This window comes from Microtus pennsylvanicus, chromosome 4, assembly GCF_037038515.1.
Source record: "Microtus pennsylvanicus isolate mMicPen1 chromosome 4, mMicPen1.hap1, whole genome shotgun sequence".
NCBI classification, from domain to species: Eukaryota; Metazoa; Chordata; class Mammalia; order Rodentia; family Cricetidae; genus Microtus; species Microtus pennsylvanicus.
Window position 1 is genome coordinate 85,779,845 of NC_134582.1, and position 24,724 is coordinate 85,804,568.

General features: G+C 45.8%; 1 protein-coding gene across 4 annotated transcripts in view; it reads right to left on the reverse strand.

Moving 5' to 3' along the window:
- Cap2 (cyclase associated actin cytoskeleton regulatory protein 2) overlaps positions 1-24,724 on the reverse strand; it is a 140,191-nt gene that overhangs the window by 41,857 nt on the left and 73,610 nt on the right. For all 4 annotated transcript variants that reach the window (XM_075969759.1, XM_075969760.1, XM_075969761.1 and 1 more), the window contains one exon: positions 231-374. In XM_075969759.1, coding sequence (XP_075825874.1) covers positions 231-374 — 144 coding nt within the window. The remainder of the gene's footprint in view (positions 1-230; positions 375-24,724) is intronic.

Below are 24,724 nucleotides of genomic sequence, written 5' to 3' on the forward strand. Positions count from 1 at the left end.
GGGAAGAGTTGGAAGCAAAACATTGTACTGTAAGGGCTGGAGGAACCTTCCCCATCTCAGAGTAGGAAGCGCTGGGCTTTCACAGGCTAAGAGAAAGCTGACACATTCAGCCTGGAAGGAGCCCTCCTTCCGTGCACCAGACTACAGACCGAGGAACCTGAAGGTGGCCCCCGAGGTCCCCAAAAATGTCATAAGGTGGGGGGTGAGGGTGGCATTTTTTCCAGACTCACCACAGCTATCCACCCCAGGGCGGGGATGCTCTCGCTGACGGCGGAGAGGTGGTTGAACATGCTGCTCCCTCGGTTTCTCTCTCGGAAAGTCTGGATTTCTTGAATCTTCTCCGATATGGGTTTCAGAAGGACAGCCACCTCATTCTGTAGGCAAATGTTGGGTTGGTTACTGTGGGCAGACAGAACCCTCTGTGTACACTGGCCTGAGAGGACACCTCCTAGGTCAGAAGAGGGTGGCTTTCTTTATTATAATAATGAAACATTTTTCCTTCCCTAAGTCTTTTCCTTTCTCTCGTCCCCACTTTCTTGCATTTATCCATCCATTCTCTGTCTCCCTCTCTCCTTTTCTTTCTTGGCAGTATTAGGGACCAACTGTAAATCCCTGTGGCTTGCTAGGCAAGCACTCCAGCAGTGAGCTCAGCCTCAACCCCTCTGTTATGTTGAAACAGAACAGTCTTCTGTATGCCTGGGTACTACTCATGTGGGTTCAACTAACTGTGGGCAGAAAATGCGACAGCAAACAGCTTGGGTGACAGGAAGACATGGATCCAAACAAGAGCAGCATCAGCAACAACAAAGCTGGACATAGTGGCTCTTTCTTGTAACCCAAGCACTTGGGAGGTGGAGGCAGGAGGATTGCTTCGAATCTGAGACCAGCCTGGGCTAGAGGGTAAAATCCTGTTCTATCACCTAGAAAAGACCATCATGATTTAATGATTGATCATATTTTATGATCTCAGCCTGATTTGACTTTCTACATGGTCCTCAGCCATGCATGGTCACACTCACTTCTGATTAATTCAGCAAACAATTCCTCTAGTTATATCCAAAACTACGTGAGCAGAGTTACAAGGTACCACAGGGGCGAGATCCCCACCGCACCATGGCTGCTTTCAACCCCTCACGGGTGACTTGAGTGTTCTCAGCTGCCTCCAGGGGCTGAGGAGCCAGATAACAAGGCGGGGTCTGTGCACGCAGCACCTGCACACCAAGGAAGCAGCAAAGGCCCTGCTTCTCAGGAGCAGCTCGGGGGCTGTCGGCAGGATTGTACACAGTCTTGTTTGCAGGAGGGAAAATGAAAAAGCTCCTCACAACTCCTTCATTTTTAAAAACCAGTGCTTCAGAGCGACGCTTCCCAACCTCGACTACACACTGGAGCCATCTGTCGTCTCTCCCCTACAAATACGGATTTACCTGGGCTTGGGAAAGCCTGGGCGGGAGTGAGAGGAGCAGGAAATCTCCCTAGGTGATCACAAGCATTGCTGCCGGCGGTGTGTGTCACACACCCAAGGACAGTCCTTTGGGACAGGAGCAGTAGATCACAGGGCAAGAAATCATGCTCGCCACAGCAGCTTCTAGGATCTTCTCCTGACTATAAACCCCTTGCTATGTCTTCCTCTAGACAAAGGGGCTTTGGAATTAGAAAGATCTTGGTTCAAATCTCTCCTCTGCCACTTACTATCCATGGGGCTCTGAGCAAATCACTTCAGCTGATCCTTGGTTCCATCTGGCACAAATAAAAGATAACAACTCCTACAGCCTCTAGGTTATATATATTTTAAACCTCTGGCCCCAGGGTGATACACAATAATCTCAAGTGGCAGTTACGGCAGCCGTGTAATAGCTCACGTCAGAGTAGCAGGGATGCTTCTTGTTGCTGTGACGAGATACTTCACAAGAAGCAACAAGGGAGGAAGGGTCCCTGAAACTTCCTATGTAGACAGACTAGCCTCCAACTCACAGAAATTCTCCTGCTTCCGCCTCCTGAGGACTGGGACTACAGGTGTGTACCACCCCGCCAAGTCTGGAATTTTAACCTTTAAGGAGCAAATATTTCTCTCTTGGAACTTTTTCTCAGTTCAGATTCAATTACTGGCTCAAGGGAGTGATGCTTGCTTCCCCAGAGGCCGGCATCTTCAGCAGTGACACGCATGGAAAAACCTCCTGCTTGCCTCTCAGTCCTTGGCTAAACCCTAGTATGTTTGATGCAATGACATCTTTGAGAAAGTCCAGGATATCTAAACTGCTGGTGGGACCTGGCCTCTTGCCCCAAAGAAGAGAAAGAACCAGAAACTGTGTATTTACAATGTTGGAGAGATTTATTGAGACCAACTTTGTTTATCTCTAAATCCCAAGAACAAACTGAAGTCTGAGGAGATGCATAATTCTGGGATATATTTTATATCGGTTATCTGATGAGAGCATCGTAAATATCGAGAGAGTTTCCTTTTTGCCTTAATTTGGCAATTGTCTGAAGAATTTTCATCAGTCACGAAATGTCAAGAGAAGAAAGAACAACTCCTATTCCTACCAATGCTAACAAACGTTCTCGCCTCCATTCTGTGCCAGTAGATTCGTTTGTGCTATAAACTGGTTTATCTCCTCCAGTTCACCCCGAACTTTTGTAGCTGGACTAAAGAATACCAGAGTGATTGTGATTTCCATCAAAGCTTAGCGTGCAGACGTCAGCAGAAAGGCGGGGTGGGGGGGACCTTAGACATCCTCGACCTGCTTAGCAGGTATCTGTTGGAACACTCAACAAACACGGCTTGAATTGCATCAACGTTAGTTAAGCTTTCAAAAGTGCTTCCCACTAAAGAGATTGTGTGCACGTGTGTGTGTGTGTGTGTGTTGATAAATCGAACCAGAGTCTTGCACAAACTAGGCAAGCTGTCTACCATTTGAGCTTAATCCCCAGTAAGGAGGAGATAATTTAAAAAGCATCCTGTATAATAATAATAATCATTATTATTATTATTATATTAGTGTGCTTGTGTAGGTTGTATATCTACATGTGTATGTATGCTGGAGTATGTGCAGGTACATGTGTGTGGGTGCATTAGTGTGTGCATATGTGGAGGACTGGAGTTGAGGTTAGGTGTCCTCCTCGATTGCTCCTCACTTTGTTTATTGAGGCAGGGTCTCTCACTTAATCCAAAGCTCACTAGTTCTGGTGAGTGTAGCAGCTGCTTTGTCCCAGAGGCCCTGGTTTTGGCTTTGTGAGTGTTGCGATCACGGGCCACCATTAAGTCTGCTCAGGTTTTGATGAGGGTTCTGGGGATCTGAGCTGTGCTGCTTATCCTTGCCTGGCAAGTTGCCAAGTGCCTTCTCCACCGAGCCAACTTCTGAGCCCGGCGGCACCCTGGTTTCTCTGGTATTTATTTTCTTAGAGTACAATGGCGGTCCCTGGTCTCAAGACACAGCTCCAGGGGCCGGAGAGATGCTAGCTCAGTCGGCGAAGAGCTTGCTGCACGAGCTTGAGGACACGGGTTCGGATCTCCAGCGTCCACATTTTTAACAAAGCTGTGTGCGGCTGCACCTGCCTATAATTGCAGTTCTGGGAGGGTGGATGTGAGAGAGGGCGGTGGGATGGCAATCAGTGAGCTACAGGTCCAGTGAGAGACCTCGCCTCAAAATATAAGTAATTGAGGAAGAGCTCTTCACACACACACACACACACACACACACACACACACACACACACACACACGTATGCACGAATTCACACAAAATACACAGCTGGTTTATTCTGGAATGGCTTCAAATTCCCTCCAAAACAAAACTATCAAAAACTGTATTTCCTGCGGGTTTCTGTTTTCTAAGACAATTTCCTGAAAGAAAATAAATTTCAAGCCATGAAGATGAGCGCCCAAATCTTTTCTGTCCCAGGTGTCTGTGGAGCAGACACATGGTCCTACGGCAAGGGAAGAGGCCGGTGAGCAAGGTGGTGTTTTCAGCCACCATTTCCAAGGCTGTCCTTGCTGGCTGAGCTTGGGAGATGACCTCAGGGCTGTGTTTTGAAGGCCCTAGCAACTCCTCTGAGCTCTGCTATCAGCTCCATCTCAGTTCAGCTTCAGAAGGAACTGGATTGTTTTGCAGAAAGTAAAATGGAAAGGTTCTTTATCAGGGAGCTTTGGAGAAACTACCCAAAAAGGCAAGCCGAATCTCTCAGGCAGTTCTGTAGGAGATGCAACAAACTGGACCTTGAACTTAAAGATGGGCACAGAATAGCAAGGAACGCGGTGAGTTATTTCTAGAGCCAAGGGTTCTTAAAAAAAAACAACCAAAAACTTAAATTGCATTTTTATTTGCTAATTTTGTGTGCACAAGTGTGCACTTCAAGGGACAGTTTGTGGGAGTCAGTTCTCTCTTTCCACCATGTGGGCTCTGGAGACGAAACTCGGGCCATCAGGCACAGCGGCAGGCCCTTTCCCTCGGAGCCACTGTACCAGCCTTTGGAACACAAGGTTCTTCTAAAGATAATTTATTTATTTTTTATTTTATTTTTAGTGTATGTATGTGTAGCTATGTGAGCTCATGTGCCTCACATACGTGTAGGATTCTGCATAGGAGAAGAGGGCACTGGATTCCCTGCAACCAGAGCTACAAACAGTCATGGGTCACCATGTGGGTGCTGGGAATCGAACCCAGGCTGTCTGGAAGAACAGTCAGTGCTCTTAACCCCTAAACTCTCTCTCTGGAGACCCTGGAACTCATTGCTCTTTTATAGTTTTATGTCAAATAGAAAATGGTTAAGTCATTTTTATAAAAAGTTTTTTTCTGATTATGAAACTAATATTTGCTCATTGGAATCAATGGAAAATACAGATGGGAAATACAAGTAAATATGTAATAATCTAGTTCCACCATGGAGAAGATTTATGTAGGTGGGAATATTATAAGTGTGTTCAAAAATTTCCAATAATGGCTATTCAGTCTGGTAGGATTTCTCGGCTCAGAGAATGGCTCCACAGCCATGCACACATGGGCATCACCAACTGCATTTAGTGCGTTATAAAAACAAAAGGAATGGACTTGGGAAGTGGATGTGCTGGAAAAATATGGGAGTGGAGTTGAAGGAGTAAAACAGTCAATAAATATATTCCATTGTGTCCATGCATGCAATTCTCAAGAATAAAGAAAAAAATTTCTAAAGATTGTAAGAACCAGAGATCAGGGAGTCTACTGTGAGACTGTCCTGGTGACGTCAGATTCTACACCCAAAAAGTCTCCCCAACATGACCACACACCATCCAAACGTGAGCTGAATAAGGATGACATAATTGAGCATGGAAACTGGACAAGGAAAAGCCCAGGAGGCCTCAACTCACCACACACACACAGACACACACATACCCCCCCAAACCAACCACATATCCCTAAACCCTAACAACTAAAAAAACCCCCCAAAAACACACACATGCATACATGCACACAACAAACACACAAATACACACACAAACGTAAAAACCCTAACAACTAAAAAAACCCCCCAAAAACACACACATGCATACATGCACACAACAAACACACAAATACACACACAAACGTAAAAACACTAACAACTAAAGAAATAAAACTGTAAACTTTGGACTCCTTTCTTCTTTAGATGAAGTCTCACTCTGAGTCTCAAACTGGCCAAAAGTTACTAAGTAGCCCAGGCTGGCCTCAAACTTGCTGTAATCCTCCGGCCTCAGTTTCACAAGTGTTGGGATTCTAACCACCAAGCCTGGCTTAAACTTTGCATATGTGTGTGCATGTGTTTATGTGTGTATATCTGTGGGTGCATGTGTGCGCATGGATTCATGTCTGTATGCACGGATTCACATGGTGTGTGTGTTTGCACGTGGGAGGTGAGAGGCCAATCTGTGGGCCCACTCACCTTTGTTTTGTTGAGACAGGCTCTCCCATTGGCTGGGAGCTTGCTGAGTAGGAGAGGCTTGTTGCCCGACCAGTGAACCTCAGGGATGCTCCTGTTTCTGCCCCCCAGCACTGGAATTTCAAGCAGGTGCTACCATGCCCAGCTTTTCCACAGAGGTTCTGGGGATTAACCAAACTCAGGTCCTCACGCTGTGAGAAAGCCTTTCATCTACAGAGCTATCTCCCCAAACCCACAGACCTTTTAGTGATTGGATCCTGCTGCATTTAAACCTCTGGGAAATTTATAGCAAGCAATATTTCTTAGCAAACCACAGTCTCAAATATCAACCATTATTACTTTGGCTTTTGCTAATATTTAGTTCTTATTTTTTTTGAGTTCCACAACTGTACACGGTGTCATAATTGCTGTCATTATATTGAACAATAACACATTTCTTAGAATTTTAAAAACACAGGTTAAATAAATACCTTGTTGTAGGATCGCTAAACAAGGGAACTAAGGGTGCGATCCAGTTCATGGAGCTCAGCTAGCACTGGTCACACTCCTGGGTTCCATTCCCAGCGCTGCATAAACAGGTGTGGTGGTCTTAACACTGGGTAGGCTGAGGTAAAACCGCAAGTTCAAGGTTGCCCTCAGCTACATGGTTGGAGGCCAGCCTGGGTTATATGACATAAATAGCAAAACCAAACCAAGCCACTGAAGGTTCCCAGAGACTTACATTCCCTAAGAATCATTCTTTAGGAATACAACCTAGTAAGAATTTCCCACAAGGGCAGTTGCTGCAAGCTGCCAAGAGGTTGGGTCTGCCCACCCTTCTGACACAGAGTTCCTTAACGTTCCCTTTTTCTCCTTCTTTCCTCTTTCTTTCGGATGCTGGCCTACGGCTGAGGACAAGTGCTCAGGTCCTCTGGCTTCTTCCCTCTTCTGCAGTGGTCCCCTACCTGCCACGTGGCTGAGCTCCTTGTTGAATGGCATGCCTCCCCGCTTTCCTTCTCCCTTCTCTCTCTGCTGGTAGCCGACAAGATTTAGTTTCCCTGCTCTGTGGTTGGCATTCTTTTCAACTCTATTAAGACTGTCTTGTGGCTTCTCTTTGAAAAAAACAGCTAAGACTTAAAGATTTAAATTTGGTGACTTAGTCCTGGGGGGTGAACTGCTATACGTAGTTACACTGTCAACATCCTGATGCCTGGAGAGAATTTTTTAGTTTTTAAAAAGATGTAATAAAAGAAAAAAATTTATGTGTTTGTGTGTGTGAGTGCCTACATGGGTTTATGTGCATGTATCACGTGTGTTTGGCTGGAGGGTGTTGGATCCTCTGGAACTTGTTGTTGCTGAGACCTGAACCCAGGTCATCTGTGAGAGTGGTAAGCACTCTTAGCTGCTGAACCATATCTCCAGCCCTTGAGAGAAGCATGTAACGCCCACACTCTTGTACCTATTTTTTCCATGAAAAGCTTTAATGGCACATTACACTTACAAGTAGATTTTATTTCAGTAATGGCCTTTGCTTTCGCTTGTAAAGCAACTTTCTCAGCTGTCAAAAATAAAAAGCATAGAAAGCCACGATGACAGGGTCAAGTGATGACATCCCTCGCTGGCTTTTGATGAAGAACACCTGGAAACGAGGGGTCAGGAGCAGCGACAAAGCACTAGACAGATAAGACCTTCGGGCAGGCACTGAAGTTTGATGTCAGCTTGTTCCATTTTTCTTACAAGGGTTGAACTTTAGTTACAAATTGGGCATTTTCCATGTAAAGCATTTTTTATGAAAAATGTTCTGCAATTTCTCAGCCAACCTTCTGAGGCTTTGGTGGCTCATGACTGTCACCTCAGTGCTTAGAAGACAGAGGCAGGAGGATCAGACGGTAAAGGCTAGCCTTAGCTACATGGTCAGTTCAAGGCCTTAGCCACTTGGTGAGTGCAAAGCCAGTCTAGGCAACAAGAGACCCTGACTCAACAAAACTAACCAGCTGAACAAGAATAAATGGAACCAAACAGCCAGAGAACAGATCTATTGATATTACACATGGGCCAGGATATTTTCCAAGTGGTGACCAGACACTTTTCCGATGAGCAGGTGTGTGACAGAAGTAGCCAAGCTCAATGGCTATGCAAATATTAAACACAGTGACACACAGTGGTTTCGGTCCTCACCATAGCTCCTGAGTCTTGAAGCAACAGTGAGGGACAGTGGTCCATCAACACACACACACCATACACACCCCCAACGTAGACGTGGCTGCGTATAGTTCTATCAGAATATGTACAGTTCATATGAAAGTAGAATCCTAGGGCTATCAGATCATGGCTGTTCTGGTAAGCACAGAGACAACAGAGGTTACGTGAAGGTGACATGTCTTTCCCATGGCTGCACCCGTGTGCTGGCTCATAAGAACAAAGGGCACACATGGAATCTGATGTCTCTTTCTTACATCAGGACTTGATACAACAGGCTCCTGGCGAAGGCTGGGATCATGACAGGGACATGGAATGGAGAGATTATCTGGGATCCAAGAAGGAAGCAGGGAGTCTGTACTGAGCAATGACAGGGACATTCAGATCGAGTGGCGAGAAGACACAGAAGGAGGAAATGAGGCTGAAAATGAAGACCTAACCTGGTTACCCACCACCCACCTAAACGAAGAGACAGGGAGGCCGAGAACTCTCAGCCTCCATTTCATTATTCTTTCAATTACTGGACTGCTCGAGCTGAGAGAATACCAACTGCTATGCTAACTGGGATGCACGTACCACCTGGCTGCTGACGGTGATGGATTTTGTAATCACCTACACGTCTACTTTGAGGTTGGGCACACTGAGAGGCACGAGGGCTTTCCACGGGCTTTGCCAATTGTCTCTGGGTTTGCAAACTGGAGAGAAAGGCTAAAGCATTTTCAGCCCACCAGTTCTTTAAAGCCAAAGGCCACCGGTGTACAGCAATCACAAATGAGTTCATTGAAGAAGGAAGAATACAAAGACTTCTGACAGGCATCTAGTGTTTTATTTTGCCAACATCCTATGGATGCTAGCTGCATCCGCGCCACATGGTGATCGCTTGCCCACGCATTGTCTCTGCTTTCTGATGATACATCTCAGCTTCAACTACCCAAGGCCCCATCTGGAAGCTTCTGGCACAATCACATCTGTCTCCAAGGAGTCATTTTCTCTCCCTGGATTAGGTGGCTGTGATGAAAGCATGGGCAGATCTCTTCTCAGGGTCTCATGCAGAATGCGGTTGAGATCACCTCAAGCTGTAGCAACTCAAGCAATGCAAGGAATTTTAGCAACATCTTGGGAGTCCTAAAACACCCTGAAGAACACTCCTGCATTGCTGGTGGGAGTGCAAGCTGGTACAGCCCCCTTTGGATATCAGTAGGTTAATTTCTCAGAAAATTAGAAAATAATCTTCCTTGAGACCCAGCAAAACCAATTTTGGGTATATATTCAAAGGATGCTCTATTGTACCACAAGGACATGTGCTCAACTATGTTCATAGCAGCATTGTTTGTCATAGCCAGAACCTGGAAACAACCTAAATGCTCCTTGACTGAAGAATGGGTAAGAAAAATGTGCTACATTTACACAATGGAATACTACACAGCAAAAAAAAAATGACAACTTGAATTTTGCGGGAAAATGGATGGAGCTAGAAAACATATTGAGTGAGGTAACCCAGACCCAGAAACACAATTATCACATGTACTCACTCATAAGTGGTTTTAAAACATAAAGCAAAGAAAACCAGCCTACAAATGACAATCCCAGAGAACCTAGACGACAATGAGGACCCTAAGAGAGACATACATGGCTCTAATCTACATGAGAAGTAGAAAAAAAACCAAGATCTCCTGAGTAAATTGGGAGCATTGGGGACCAGGGGAGAGAGTTGAAGGGGAGGGGAGAGGAAAGGGGGTAGCAGAGAAAAATGTATAGCTCAATAAATCAATAAAAAAATTTAAAAAAGAAAAGAAAAAAAAACACCCCAAAGGCTAGATCAACCATTATCTTCCCATCAGACCCTAATGCCAACCATCCTTAATCAGAATCCACTTTCACTCTGAAGAAGAGGGCAATCATTACAGGGTTCCATTGTTTTCCTTAAGGGTAGAAAGCCAGCCTTAACATGAACACAAACAGGGCATCCTGGACCACTGAGTCAGGAGAAGGGATGCTGGGTACGGCCTCTCTCTCTCTTGACTCTCAGTTCACCTCAGGTGGGGCTGCTAAGGCCCATCCTTTACCTCACTTGATTCTTAACCGTCTTTGCCCATGGATCTGAACTCCTCCTCCTGCCCTCCAGAGTTCTACAGACCACATTTTTACGGAACACATCCACAGGAGGCTTGTGGGTGGCTGAAGAGCCAGAGAGATCTGTCGGTTGCTCACCCCGTTTTCGCTCATCCGCCTCCTCTCTGGTATTTTCTGTCATTACCATGGAGATGCTCTTAAGGGCATGTAATGGGGTTAAAGAAGCCTTCCTCCCTGCCAACCCCCCGCAAGAGTGGCTGTAGGGTTATTTTTCTAAATTGTTGTGTTTTTACCACACACATGCAAAAATAGTTTCAGTAATTTTTTACTTAACATTAATCGGAACTTATTTTTTAAAGACCCACCAATTCCAAATATCTACCTATTTTTCCATTTGGCACGTAGGATACATTTTAATAGTTTTATATGAAATTACAGTGACTGAAGTGGCTGCATGCACACAGTTTTCAATTATTTTTGGTTGACATCTATCTCATTCTTTGGGGACTGTTTTCAAGAGCTGTCATCATCTGGGAATGAGGGTGTAGCCTTTTTCTTTGTTTTCGATTCTGTCCTTTACTTCCGTCTCTGCTGTCATTATTTGGTGAGACCTTCTCGCGCCCACGTCTAACCACCCCGCCAATGGCAGGGTCACTCTTTCCTCTCTCATCTCCTATGTCCTTTCTTGCTGCCCGTCCTTGTGTGTGCCATGGTCAACCAAGAAGAAGCAACGCCATACAACTGCTGCATTCTTGGTACCTACAGAGCAAACTGACAGCCAATGGCTGTAGACTTAGTTTTCACCTCTGGGGCTGAGAAGCTGTCATGGTTCATTTTAAGAATCACCTTGATGAGATCTAGAATCACGGGAGACAGGTCTCTGGGCGTGCCTGTGGGGACTGTCTTCATTAGGTTAGCTGAGGTACAAAGGCCTGCCTACTGTGGTGGTACCATTCCCTAGGATGGGATCTCCAACTGTACAGAAAGGAGAAAGCGAGGTGAGCATCTCACTTTCATGACTTCGTGTGGGTGCAATGTGACCAGCTGCTTCAAGCCCTGCTGCTGTGACCTCTTTGCTGGAATAGCCCGTAGCCACCACCTGGGAGCCAAAAAAAAAGCTCTCCATCTCTTAAGTTGTTTTACCACAGCAAATGAAAAGGAATAAAGACATTCCCCTTGGCAATAGGCAAGAAGACCTATCTAATTCAAATCCTGTGCTTTTTCTTGGTTTAAGGTTACTTTATTCCATAGATCACATGACTCCAAATCTCTTTTTAGTTCTCTCCTCTCTGCCCACCCCCCTGTGTGTGTGTGTCTGTGTGTGTGTGTTTGGTTTCGTGTACACAGAGAGGCCAGAAGTTGATGCCCATCTTCCTAAGTTGAGCTCCACCTTGTATCTTGACACAGAGCCCAGCACTGAACCCAGAACCCACAGATTCAGTAAGCCTGGCTGGTCAGTGAACTACAGAAATCTGTCTGTCTCCATCTTCTCCCTGCTGGGGTCACAGACCTGGGTCACTGCCCCTAGTATTAGGTAGGTGGGTGCTGGGAGTGCAAACCCCGGTCCTCATGCTTATAGAGCAGGCAAGTGATAAACTGAGTCCTCTCTCCAGCTCTCTTTGAAAGTTTTTATAGCCTATAAATGATGCATAAGATGGGTCTCACTATGACATTAGAAATCTACATGCATCTTTATGTATAGACGATGTACTTTGATCATATTCCTCCTCTGTCACCGTTTCTTGTCCCCCACCCCTTCCTGCCATTCTCCTTGATCTTACCAAATAATGAACTCTGTTTTAATTAACTTTAACTGTCACCTTGACATAGTTTAGAGTTACCGGAGAAGGGAGTCTCAACTGAGGGACTGCCCAGATCACACTGGTCGTGGGGCATATCTATGAGGGATCATCTTTATTGTTAATTGATGCTGGTGGACCCAGCCCACTGTCATCATCACCATTCCCTGGGAAAGTTGTCTTAGATAGTATAAGAAAGCCAGCTCTTGCTAAACATGGGCCTGTGGTTAAGACAGGAAAGAGCATTTGCCACGAATTTTTGGTAAAGTTTCTGCCATGACATTCCTCAATGATGGATTATAACCTAGAAATGTGAGCCAAATAAACTGTTTCCACCCCTAAATTGCTTTTGGTTAGAATTATTTTTTATCATAGCAACAGAATGAAACTGTACAGACTCCCTGATCAGTACTGCAGACTGCTTGGTTTTGTCCACCCACACACCTCTAAGGAGTTTGTCTCTTCACTACTCAGTAAGTAGACAGGGTGCCCTGCGCGTGAGGCCTGGGCCCAGTCAAATTGACACCCAAAATTAACCATCACAGAGGGAGACTGACAAAGAGCCACGGTCATAATAACTCAATTATATACAACATGTTAGATGTTAAAAGTCACTGGGTGTGGGGATAAGTAGTTCAGTTTACAAATATTCATGGGATGGGATGGGGAATGGGTTAGCTCAGTGGGCAGAGTGCTTGCCTAGCAAGCATTGGGCCCATGGGTCCTACTCTCAGCGCGGCATGAACTGGGTGTAATGGTGCTGAAATTCCAGAACTTGGGAGGTGGAGGCAGGAGGATCAAAAGTTCAAGGTCATTCTCAGTTACATAATGAATTAGAAGGCAATGTGGACTACATGGGAAGGAGAGGAGGGGAGCAAAAGGGAGAAGAGGAAGAGAAAAGAAGAGCAAGGGTGGGAGATGGTGGGAGGGAGGGAGGGAGGAGAGGGAGATGGGGAGGGGATCCAGTGGCTTACAACAGGATGGACTTCAGACACCTAAATAACTCACGTGGAATTGACTACGTGGGTGCCTGTGGGAAGAGCTTCCGGTCAGAGGAAACAGCCACCGTGAAGGAGCTAAGGCTGGCAATTGTCTCCTGTGTTCCAGAAATAGCAAGCAACTAGTGTGGCTGGCATGAAACAGTGGGGGAAAGTGGCGGCGGGGGAACGTGAGGTCCGGGAAGACAAGGCGAACAGCAGAAGCGTATCTCTGGACTGTTGAAAGGAGTCTGGCTTGCATCCCAAACAGAAGGGAATCGGCACAGTTTTCAGGGCAATGACAGGGATGACTTTCTTTTCCAAGAACTAGACTGTGGGGGAAAAGGGTAGCAGGGAGATCATCTCAGAGACCACCGCAATTCCGGGGGTTGGAGTGAGCATTGTGGAGAGGGGAGAAGCGGGGTCCAGGTTGGATATAGTATCAGAGTAAATGCGCAGTGGAGAGTGACTCATCTCTCTGACTGAGCAACCAGGAGAGGCTGTCACCATTGGCCAAGAAGGGGGAATGGCAGGAGGACCAGGTTTGAGCAGAAGGATAAAGAGAGCAGACTTAGACACATTGCCTACCTTCAACTGTCATCATATTTGACAAAATACTGGGATGCCATGTGGACCAGTCAAGTTGAGGTGCAAAGTTCAACATTGCCAAGGAGCGATACATAGTAAATAAATTAGTCAATTGGCATGTCAGATGTTAGAACACGAAGGCACAAGTCACCAGCGTCCTTTGCAATAAATGTCACTATCTGCTGTGTCCCCTCCATCTCATTTTCTCCTGACAATCTTCTAGTCTTTGCTAGCATTACTTCCTTTTTATGTTTTTATATCTCCTTCTTAATTGTTTGAGACTATACCTCCACTGCTTTCCCCAACCAACTTAGCATGCCCATGGAGGGAAAAAAAACCCTACAGAGTCCATTTAGTGTTGCCTGTATGTGCGCAGGTGTAGGACCATTCACAGGAGCCTGGACAGTCACCCAGGAGCCACATTCCTGAGGAAAACTAACTCTTTCTCCCCGACAGCCATCAGCTGCCAATAGCTGCTCAGCCTGCAGCGGGAACTCCATGAGTCTTGGCTCGGTGTCTTGACTGACTTGATCCTGTGCAGGTTCCGTGTGTGCAGTCCCGGCATCCGTGAGCTCATGTGTGCCACGGGGCTGTCACGTCAGGCAAACCCCGCTTTGCTGTAGATCTTTCCTTCCCTGCTCCTACAATCCACCCTCACTCCTGTGATTATCACTGAGCCTGCTGGGGGAAGGGAGGTGGTACAGATGCCCTGCTTAGAGCTGGACACCCTGAAGTCACTTATTCTCTCATTGTTGACCAGTTGTGGGTCTCAGTGTTAACCACCATCTTCACACAGAGAAGCTTCTCTGATGATGGACTTTGCTTGGGCACATCTGGAATTTTCAACTCACTACAACCGAGGCATAAACTCTTCTATGCGCCTTCCTCCTGTCAACAGAGTTCTTGCGTGATTCAGGACAGCACATCAACGTATTAGTTGTCCAGTGTTCAGTACATCTCAGCTCCACTCTGGTCTAATAGACATATAAGCGGGCTATGTGGTCAGTGTAATTCAGTTCTAATCCAGGATGCCGCAGTGTATAAACTTCCTGTTCCTCACATGCAAGGATGGTACTCTTGGACACTATCTCGGCTCGGTGACACTTCTCTCTTGGATGTGGACTGTGTTCAGTCACCCCCACTGGCCAGCAGCAGAGCTTTGAGAGATCAATTGCCTGAGTTTATGGGTATAGTGTGTGGCTGGCGGTGAATTTATTTTTATTAAATTCCCAGGTCGGTTATTCATTATCTCCCGAAACTAGCAGGCTTATACAGAGATAAATCTTTAAACTTGGCTTCAGCAGTACTTTATTTTAACTACTTGAGGCAATGGACAGAGGTGCAGTATTTAAGACAGTTGGCTTGTTGAGCCAGCCATGTTATGAGCAGCAGTTTGGGACACAGCTTACGTTTTTAGAGTAAACACAGTGTCCTGTAGCAGATGACAGAATGGATGGATGAATGAACAGAATGCTGATGTGATACATTAAAACAAAGCTTCTAGAAAGTCAGATACGATCTAGGGAGCGGAAATACACCCACTGTAGAAAATTGGGCAAAGAAGCTTCTTTTCGCAGGATATGGTGATTAGCACAGACTCACGATGGTGCAGAGACCAAGAGACTGTCGTGTGCTCAACTCTAAATGGGGCATGCCAACGCTTGGTCACAGCCAACCAGGAAGCTGTGTCTTAGCCTCAGACTTGCAGTTACACCCCAGTCACAGAAAATGATGCAGCTCAAGACAGGACAGGCAGCGGCAGGTATGTTGGCAGCTCGGGGTGTAGCACCATAGAGCTTGTTCTGCATGCCCTGTCACTCTCACCTCAGTCACTGAGTTTGGGTCATGATTCTGAGATAATTCTATGCATATGGCAGAAGGGACATGAAGCAGCAGGGCTCCGTGCTCCTCACCCTCTTCCCTGGACCTCCAGAGCTACCGTCAGAGGCCAAGAGCGCTAACTCGTCATGCAAACCGCAACAGAACTAAGGCAAATTGGGGTTATCTAGAGATGTGGCAATGCAGTCAACACTGCTTCCCCACAGAAAGGCAAAGTCTTAGAGTCTGTTGGTTTCACTGTTTTCGAGCAGGGGAAACTGAGGCTTAGGCAGATTTATCATTTCCCTTTCCCTCTCTCCCTCCTCCTCTTTCTGTCATCTTTTTTTCTTTCCATCTCTTGGGATCAAATCCAGGGTCTTGCCTATGCTAGGCACAGGCTCTATTGCTGACCTACGTCCCAGCTTGACATTTCATTTTAAAGATTAATTGTAGCTTGTAATATGCATATTTTCCTAAAACAGGGCATAAGACTCATTGAAGCATTATGAATAGTCACATTAACCGCAATGCCCATATTCCTGGCTCTGAGCTCCACACAGAAGAAGGTGACAGCCTTGTAAAGGAACAGTCACCATGGTGCTCTTTGGTTGAGCCACAGAAAGTGGGGGGATAAGGACACTGGTCTAGAGAGAGGGACAGATGGGACAACTCAAAGGGGTAACAAGTGTTCATTCTTTGAGGATGAGAGGAAGTCTGGGGGAAAAAGGTTTCCAGGCTGAGAGGACTGTAGATACTTTCTACATATTAAGAACCCCTTGAGGTTAAGGTCAGCCTGGTCTACAGAGAAAGTTCCAGGGCTGGCTCCAAAGCTACAGAGAAATCCTGTCTCGGAAAAACAAAACAAAACAAAAAAGAGACCCTTGAGGGCCTTCTGAGGATGAGGCTGTTAAGCCAGACAGAGATGTGATCTTGGGGATTCCTGTTGTGCCATCAAGTAATATGGAGTCACTGAGGAGCCCTGTGTGGGTTGGTTAGAAGTTTAGGGTAACTAACCGAGCAGGAAGGGGACATTTACTGACAGTCCCAAGTCAGAGGCAAAGACCAGTCAAGGAAGTTTGAATGAGGAAGACAATGACAAGGGTAAGGGGGAGAAGGGACAGATTTGGGAGCATGTAAGGGACAAGGGACAGAGATCCCTGTATACATAACAAAGCTGGATTCTGTTTCTTTTCTGCTGTCTTCAGTATATAGTAAGCAATTCCAAGCACATACACAAATGAGCAACGCAAAGTGAATTCAGCAGGTAATACATATGCATAAGTACAGGTGTGTGTGTGTGTGTGTGTGTGTGCATGTATGTGTATGTTTGTGTGAACCACAGTAACTAAAGAAGAACAGGTCAATAATTTGACAGGGAGTTGGGGGAACCTGGGAGAAGTTGGGATGGGGAAAGGCATGGATGGACATGATGCAAATACTCTTGTATGATATTATTGAAATAAATTTTTTTTTTGGTTTTTCGAGACAGGGTTTCTCTGTGGTTTTGGAGCCTGTCCTGGAACTAGCTCTTTTAGACCAGGCTGGTCTCGAACTCACAGAGATCCGCCTGCCTCTGCCTCCCGAGTGCTGGGATTAAAGGCGTGCGCCACCACCGCCCGGCCTCTTGAAATAAATTTAAATAAAAAAAGAGATTACGAAAAAAGAATGGGGGGGGGGTGGGAGCTGAAGAGATGATTCAGCAGTTAGGAGTGCTTAGTAAGCCACAATGAGGGCTAGAGTTCAGGGCCCACCACCCAGGCATCTGGTCCATGCCTGTAACCCCAGTCCTAAGGGGCCTTGAGATAGAAGAAGCTTCGGCATTTGCTGGCGTTCAGCCTATCAGAGAAAATGTGAGCCCCAGGTCCAGGGAGAGACCCTGCCTAAAGAAGCAGACAGAGAGGGGAACAAGAAGACACCTGGGGTCTTTTTCTGCTCTCCATGTTTGCATTGGTGAACACAGACCTATACTCACGTGTATGCAGACATACACACATAAGTCAATCTAGAAGATGCATGAATATTATAACACATAAGAATGAAATACTGGGCTAATGCCCATAGCATGGTAGAGGGAGCCAGGGGAGTATTCCAAGGCGCCCTGTTTGGAGGTTGCTACCAAACGTTGCAGCTGCCATCTGCTAAGGAAATCAAAGGAATCTGCTGGCTCCAGAAGCTGAAGAGAGGTGGTGTGCATGCCCAGCAGCAGTGACCATGAGACCGCAAAGCATGCTGGGAAGTCCACAGAAGTGTAATGCAGTTTTGGGGGGCACCTTTCCTCAACCTTTTCCTATTTTCAAATATATATACCATTATGCATTGTCTTCACTCAGCCCCCTCTCCCACTCCCCTCCCTTAATCCCCTGACTTCTCCTTTCTCCCTTCCCCTCAGATAGTTCCCTCTTCTGCTGTGTGTGTGTGTATACACAGGAAGAGGCATATGCAAGTGTGTGTATATGTGTCTGTGATCATTTGTTGGTTAGAGACTGACACAGGCTGTCTTAGCCATTCCCTGCCTTATTTATTCAATTTTATATGTGTATGTATGTACAGTGTAGGTGTGTGCATGTTTCCATATGTGGGGACATGTATGGGAAGCATCTGTAAATGTATGAAGACCAGAAGTCAGGGTATAGATCAGGAGTAGTGCAGCAAAAAAAAAAAAAAAAAAAAAAAAAAAAAAACTGGCTGCAAAAGTTTACAATCCCACTACTATGAGACAATGCTCTTATGTACTGTAAAGATTTGTCACTTGTATTAGTTTAACAAAATGCTACCTGGTCAGTAGCCAGGCAGGAAGTATAGATGGGACAACCAGCCTAAGAGAATTCTGAGAAGAGGAAAGGCAGAGAATCAGTCACCAGCCAGGCACAGAGGAAGCAAGAGGAGAATGCTTCACTGAGAAAAAGTACCAAGCGGTATGGCTAAACATAGAAAAGAATTATGGGTTAATTTAAATTGTAAGAGCTAGTTAGTAATAAGCTTGAGCAATAAACCAAACAGCTTATAATTAATATAAGCCTCTGTGTGTTTCTTTGGGACCGAAAGGCTGCGGGACTGGGTGGGACAGAAACTTGCATCTACACCCACCAGCAGTGAATAAGGCTTACATTTTACCTGCTCTTAATGAGAATGGTAGTCAGTTAGGCCTTTGGGTTATGGATGAGAGGAAAGACATCCTTGGTCTCTCAGATATCAGGCAACAGTTTTTAATTGCTTGGTATGGAACACGTGAGTATTTTTATGATGCCTTTCATCATACTTAAATCTAAAATTTTTATCTATGCTTCTTTCCTGAACATATTCAAATTGAACTTAAATTAGGAGTCCACTGGAGCTTAAATTACAACGTCTGGGAGTTTCACGTCCTGTTCTTTTGTAAGATTCTTCTGGCTTCTTGGCTTTCAGAACACACTTGGCTACAAACTTAGGAACTGTGCATGAGGGATTTTGAAGTTTTAGAACTTGAGTGCCAAGAGTCCAGTCACTCACATATTCCCAGCAGCAGTGAATGAAGCTTCTCTTTCCCTACTCCCTTCCCCCTGGGGACGATATGGTAGCCTGAACCACAGGAGCACCAAGTTGGCCTTACCCCTCTCCTCCTCCCCTCCCTTTTTAGATGCTGCCTGAGAGATGAAGGCTCGTGGCAGGCTCTGCTTTCTGACGATGCAGGGAAACAGCACCAATGCTGGCTGGCACTGCAATGCTCATTTTAAAATGACTTTCCTGATAATTACTAAACCTTTCATTATCAATGAGCCCTTCTCCACGGACAGTGGAAAGCATCTCAAAGCAATAGGGGGTTTACAGAAGGGCAAGATGAGTGGGTGGGAGGTAGGCATACATATCACAGCAAAGGGTGCCACCCTGGGTGCTGGGAGGGTGAGGCTCATTCACCATATCCACTGGGTCCCTGGCCTGGCCCAACACTGGTTCTCAAACCCAGGTTTCTTGAGATGGTGTGTCGCTTAGTGTTAGTGACTTTTCTCATCATTGTGACCAAATACCTGGGAAGAAACAATGTAATGAAGGAAGAAGCTATTTTGGCCCCATTTTGAGGAAACACAGCTCCTCCCAGGCAGGGAAGGCATGGCCACAAGAGGGCAAGAAAACTGGTGAACTGGTTCATGGTCAGGACACTGAGAGAACAGGAGAAGGGGAGTAGGGCTGAGATATAAAGCCTCAAGTCCATCCCACAGTGATTCACTTACCCCAGCAAAGCTCCGCCTCTTAAAGTTCCACGATATACCAAAACAGAATCACCAATGTGTTCTATTGGGGACCTTTCATATTCCAACCACCGCTGCACCACAACTGGCTGGGGAAAGTGGGTGGCGTCAGTAACCAGATGCCTGGGTTCTGGTCTATAAGAAGCCCAGTGGATCTGTCGGTCTCTGGGCACATTCTGTAATTGAACATCTGTGGATGCTGATCTCCCTATCTGTCTGTGGAGTGTAACATTACTACCTAGCATGATGCTGTGGAAATGAACTTACAGGTGTTAAGAGAATTAGGAGATCTCTGCATTTAAAAGTTCCTCATTAAAAAAGTTTCTCATAAATATTCACATACGATGCCAACAGTATTTCTATCAGCACTCAGGGTGGGGGACAACGACAAAAGTCCCTCCCCAGGACTGAGGATCCCTTACTAGTTCTATCTGCTGTTCTGCCCTTTTGGATGGGTAGAGAGAAAACTGGACAATTCTATTTGACTTTTGCATGTTGGATTCATCTCAGAGGCTGTCCAGGGTATACTAATACAGAATGATTTCTGAAGACAGAGGAGAAAAACGGCATCTTTGACTAGGGAAAGTGTGTGGTCAAAGAAGCAACAAGACGTGAATCCTAAGACGGTGGCACAGGGTGCCCACCATCTGTAATCAAATAGCTCCAGGTGCCCCAGGCAGGTGCTGACCACTCCAGAAGCTCTTTTGCAGTGGGGTTCTGATGCGAGACACCTTTCTGTTCAGCCCCATGTACTTTATCTGCATGGACTCAGCCCACACCAACCCTGCCCCCAGAATTCACAGCACGACACGTAGGCTCAGACCTATTTGTCTTCCACTTGAACTTTCAATCTGTAAGCCACCCGGGGACTATGTTAGGTAAGGATGAAACGGGAGGTGTTTACAAACTGGCAATGAAACGCGATATTTATCCTGTCGGTTGAAACGAGCCTGACAGATGTAGTTTTTTGTTGATATTAAAATTGTGAGGCGGTATCACTTTACCCTGGGCGGTGCCGCCAGATGCATAGCGTGCGTCTGACAAAGAGGCAGCCTGTGGTCATTTGAGCCAGGCTGTGGCTTCCACCAAGTCCATACAGAAGCACTCGTTAGAAGCCATCACCTGAGAGGAAGCCCTGCCCACGTTAAACACACAGAACCACGCTTGTCACGCTCGGGAAACTGAGGTGGAAACTGTTGGTGTGTCTGTTTGTCCCTGGCCACAGACATCATCACGATCAGAGAAGAGTTCCAGGGCACAGAGGTGAAGTGAGTCAATCAGCCTTGTAGTGAGAACGACCCTGAATTCCTGATCCTCCTGCCTTCCAAATTCCGGGCAATACCACCATGGTGGCTTACTTTTTATTTTAATCCACAATAGTGGTTCTTGTCTCAGACCACTGGACCATGATCCACATACACAGCCTGGGCATGCATCCTCTCCTCTACAGCTTCTCACTGGGCGTACACAAGTTCAAGTAGGAGGGGCCGGAGGGCAGACTCCATGGGGCTGCTTTCCTGAGCAAAGCACCTTGGTTTTTGTTGTCTTCAGGATGGTCCTGTGTATAGGTTGTGACTGTAAACACTTTTTATATTATTGATCAATGAGTTGGTAGCTCCTGATCTGAAAATAATATTGCCAACATAATAGATACAGAAATCTCAAAAAGGCCCTTATGGGACTTTTTGAGGGTTCTGTGGTCTAGGGGCCCAGAACTGGCATGTAAATACACTATACCAGAGGGCCCTGGGCTCCATGATGGTATGAACACTCATTCTTTTATACATTCCCCTTTTGGATGTGTTCTTGCCTCTTTTGCACAGGGCCTAATGTACAGTGCTATCTGGCTGCCACAGACAATCCCCGTGCCATTGTATCCTCTGCCATCACCTTCTCTGGACCCTGCAGAACTTGGTACATTTTCCTGCAATGTGACCAGCTGCTCAGCTGCAACCTCTCCTTTGCATTTATGTGTTCACATGTGCGCGATGCATCTCAGGGAAGATGTTCCTGAGGCTGTCTATGAATACAGGAAAGGCTATAATAGTGAGGGGAAAAAAGGAATTAAAAATTAGAACTGGATGCTATATGCCCTGGACTGATAAGAGTGAAATTTATCAGTGGGAACACTTTCCTGGGTGATCAGTTACAAGATCACTGAAAGACAGGAACAGCAACCAACACATAGCTCACACACCGTGACAGGTTTCATAACCAGTAAACCAGTCTGACAAATAAAATGCCAGCATTTGACAGCTCGAATCCTTAAAGCAAGATGAACAAGTGGCCCTGAGCTACTCACCTGAATGAACAGCTAATGCCAACAGCTTCCAGACAGGAAGGAGCCTGTCACTATGGAGGGATATGTGGCGGCATGAACATGGACAACTGTCACAAATCAGGTCATCTACGTCCACAGATCGTGATGGGAAAATGTTCCCTGATAAAATTAGTATTGTGGGTTGAATTACTCCCCTGTCCTCAAGTTCATATGGTGACAGCTTAACTCCAGGCATCTCAGGACATGACCTTGGAAACAGAGAACACTGATACTATCAGTTGGGAGATGAACACGTTGGAGGACAATGGGCCACTGATCCTACGTGGCTGTGGCTACGGTTCCGATGTTCTCTTCTGTAATTTCCACTGAAATGTAATTACATCCTAACAATATTAAAGATAAAACCTCATAAAAGTTATTAAAGCATGGGGACCCCACCCTTGTGAATGGATAAATGCTACTATTCTGAGAGAGGATTCCTTACAAGTTTAGCCTCTGGTCCTGTGTCTAAAGTAAGTGATGCTTTCTGCTGTGTTGTAACCTAGTCAGAAGGTCTCCACCAGATGTCCTGGACAGTCCAGTGTCCAGAAATGTACAGATAAACTTATGCTCACTGTGTGTCCTCATTCTCAGGCATTTGGTTATAGCAGTACAAATGATCTAAGACAAACACTGTGCTTCCGCAAAGGGGAGACCTGGACACAGAAACATGTATCTATCAGGGAACGCTGGGTAAACCTCAAGACAGAGATCAGAGACAGATGTGTTTATAAGCCAAGGAACACCACACTGCCAGCAAACAACTAGAAGACTGGAAGACAGCCCAGGAGCAGAGAGTCTTCCTGGCACCATTTGGGATTTCTAGATCCCAGAAAGATGTGAAGAGAGATTTCCAACATGCGAGCCATTCTGCTGGTGGTGCCTGCTTGCAGCAATGTTACATGTGGGCCACTCTGCTGGTGGTGCCTGTTACAGCAATGCTATGTGTGAGCCACTCTGCCGGTTGTGTCTGCTGCAGCAATGTTACATGTGGGCCACTCTGCTAGTGGTTCCTGTTACAGCAATGCTATGTGTGAGCCACTCTGCTGGTGGTGCCTGCTTGCAGCAATGCTATGTGTGAGCCACTCTGCCGGTTGTGTCTGCTGCAGCAATGTTACATGTGGGACCCTCTGCTCTTGGTGCCTGCTATAGTGGAGCTACAGAAACATTATCTTAAGACATGGAGGGAGGAACCCCAGCCTTTCAGTTTTTCATGCTAAAAGGTCTTTATTTATACCCTAGGCGATCCTGAAACTCACAATCCCCCAGCCTCAGTTTTCCAACCACTGGGATTACAGATGGTTAGCAGTGGTCCTGGCTACTACTCCAAGCTTTAAAGGACATGGATAACAACGGTGTCATGAAAGAATTGTGCTAAGTACAAACTTAGAGAAAGGACAGAAAGTGAGCCATGGAGTGAACTGAAACAGAACTTTGGCTTGGACAATAGGAGAGCCCAGAGAAATGCTCTTAACTGCTTCTCACTTAAAAAAAAAAATACAACAGCAACAAAGCCATCAAAAGGAAAGTTGCGTTTAACGATGTGAGGATAATACTTTAATTAGACTTCTTTCCTAAGACTTTGGAGCCAAAGACTTTTGGGCACAACTCTCAACTAAGAGACAGTGCTTGGCCTGGGACCACCGTGTGTGTTTGGAGACAGAGGAGATGCTTTTAACACTAAAGCAACGGGCCACCTAAAACATCAGACTGGTCACCAAAACCAGATGCTGTCTTACTGACATGGTGGATAGTTATTACACTGTGCAGAAATGCAAGAATAGCTTGGGCCAGCGAGATGGCCCTGCAGGTAACAGCGCTTGCCTGACAACTGAGCTCGATCCCTGGCTTCCTCAGTCATGTGACCTCCGTAACACACGCAAATACAATTTTAAAATTAAAAAATTAAAGGTATCTTTGTGAAGCAAATAAATTTAAGTATGAAGCAAAGATCAATATGGCATAAGAAGACTGGTAAATTAAGAGAACACCAGAGGACCTTGGATGATGAGGAATGAGAAGCCCTCCTTTTGTTTCCGAGAAGAGAGCCAGTTTCATTAGTGAGAATAAATTTAAGCAATTAAAATGTTTCTTCCCCTGAAATACATCAATACGAACAAGAGAACAAGATGCCACCTAAAGTTATCTTTGACCTAACTCAGAAGGAAATGAAAACTAACATCTACGGCAGGACCCCCAGAAAGGAAAAGAGACAATTCAGACAAGTGGAAGTGAGATACGGACAAATTAGGTCTCAAGAGGTGAATGTGGGACCAACGAGATGGCCCAGTAGGTAAAAGTGCTTGTCTGACAGACCTGCAGACCTAAGTTCATTCCTGGATCCCCACGGTGGAAGGAGAGACTCTGAAAGTTGTCAACACACACACACACAACACACACACACACACACCCTTAGAAATCAACATGAACAGTCCCAATTTAATGATTCAAAAGAAAAGAAAGTCACGAAACAAAAATAAAGCCAACAATCTTTTTTTTTTAAAAAAAATAAATATGTACCAAGTCATTTTTTCTAGACGAGTTGGGGAAGGTCTGAGATTTAACCCACTTACGTGATACCACAGAATAAACACTCCAGGCTCTCCCATCTCCAGTTTCCCTTTGTGAATTCTGCCATCTTGCAAGGCCAGGCTTAAGAGGCCCCTTCCCTGTGACCTCTTGTGCAGCTCCCCTAGCCCCCAGCTCCCTCGGGTCCCTACCAGCTCAGCATTTATGACAAAGCACTCAACAAGGGGCATACGTTTTGTGGGGATCTCCAAACACAGCTAGCAAAACGTGCCTAGCAAAAGGAAAATGTTAATCAGGAGGATAAAGGTGGGGGTTCCACCCGCCACC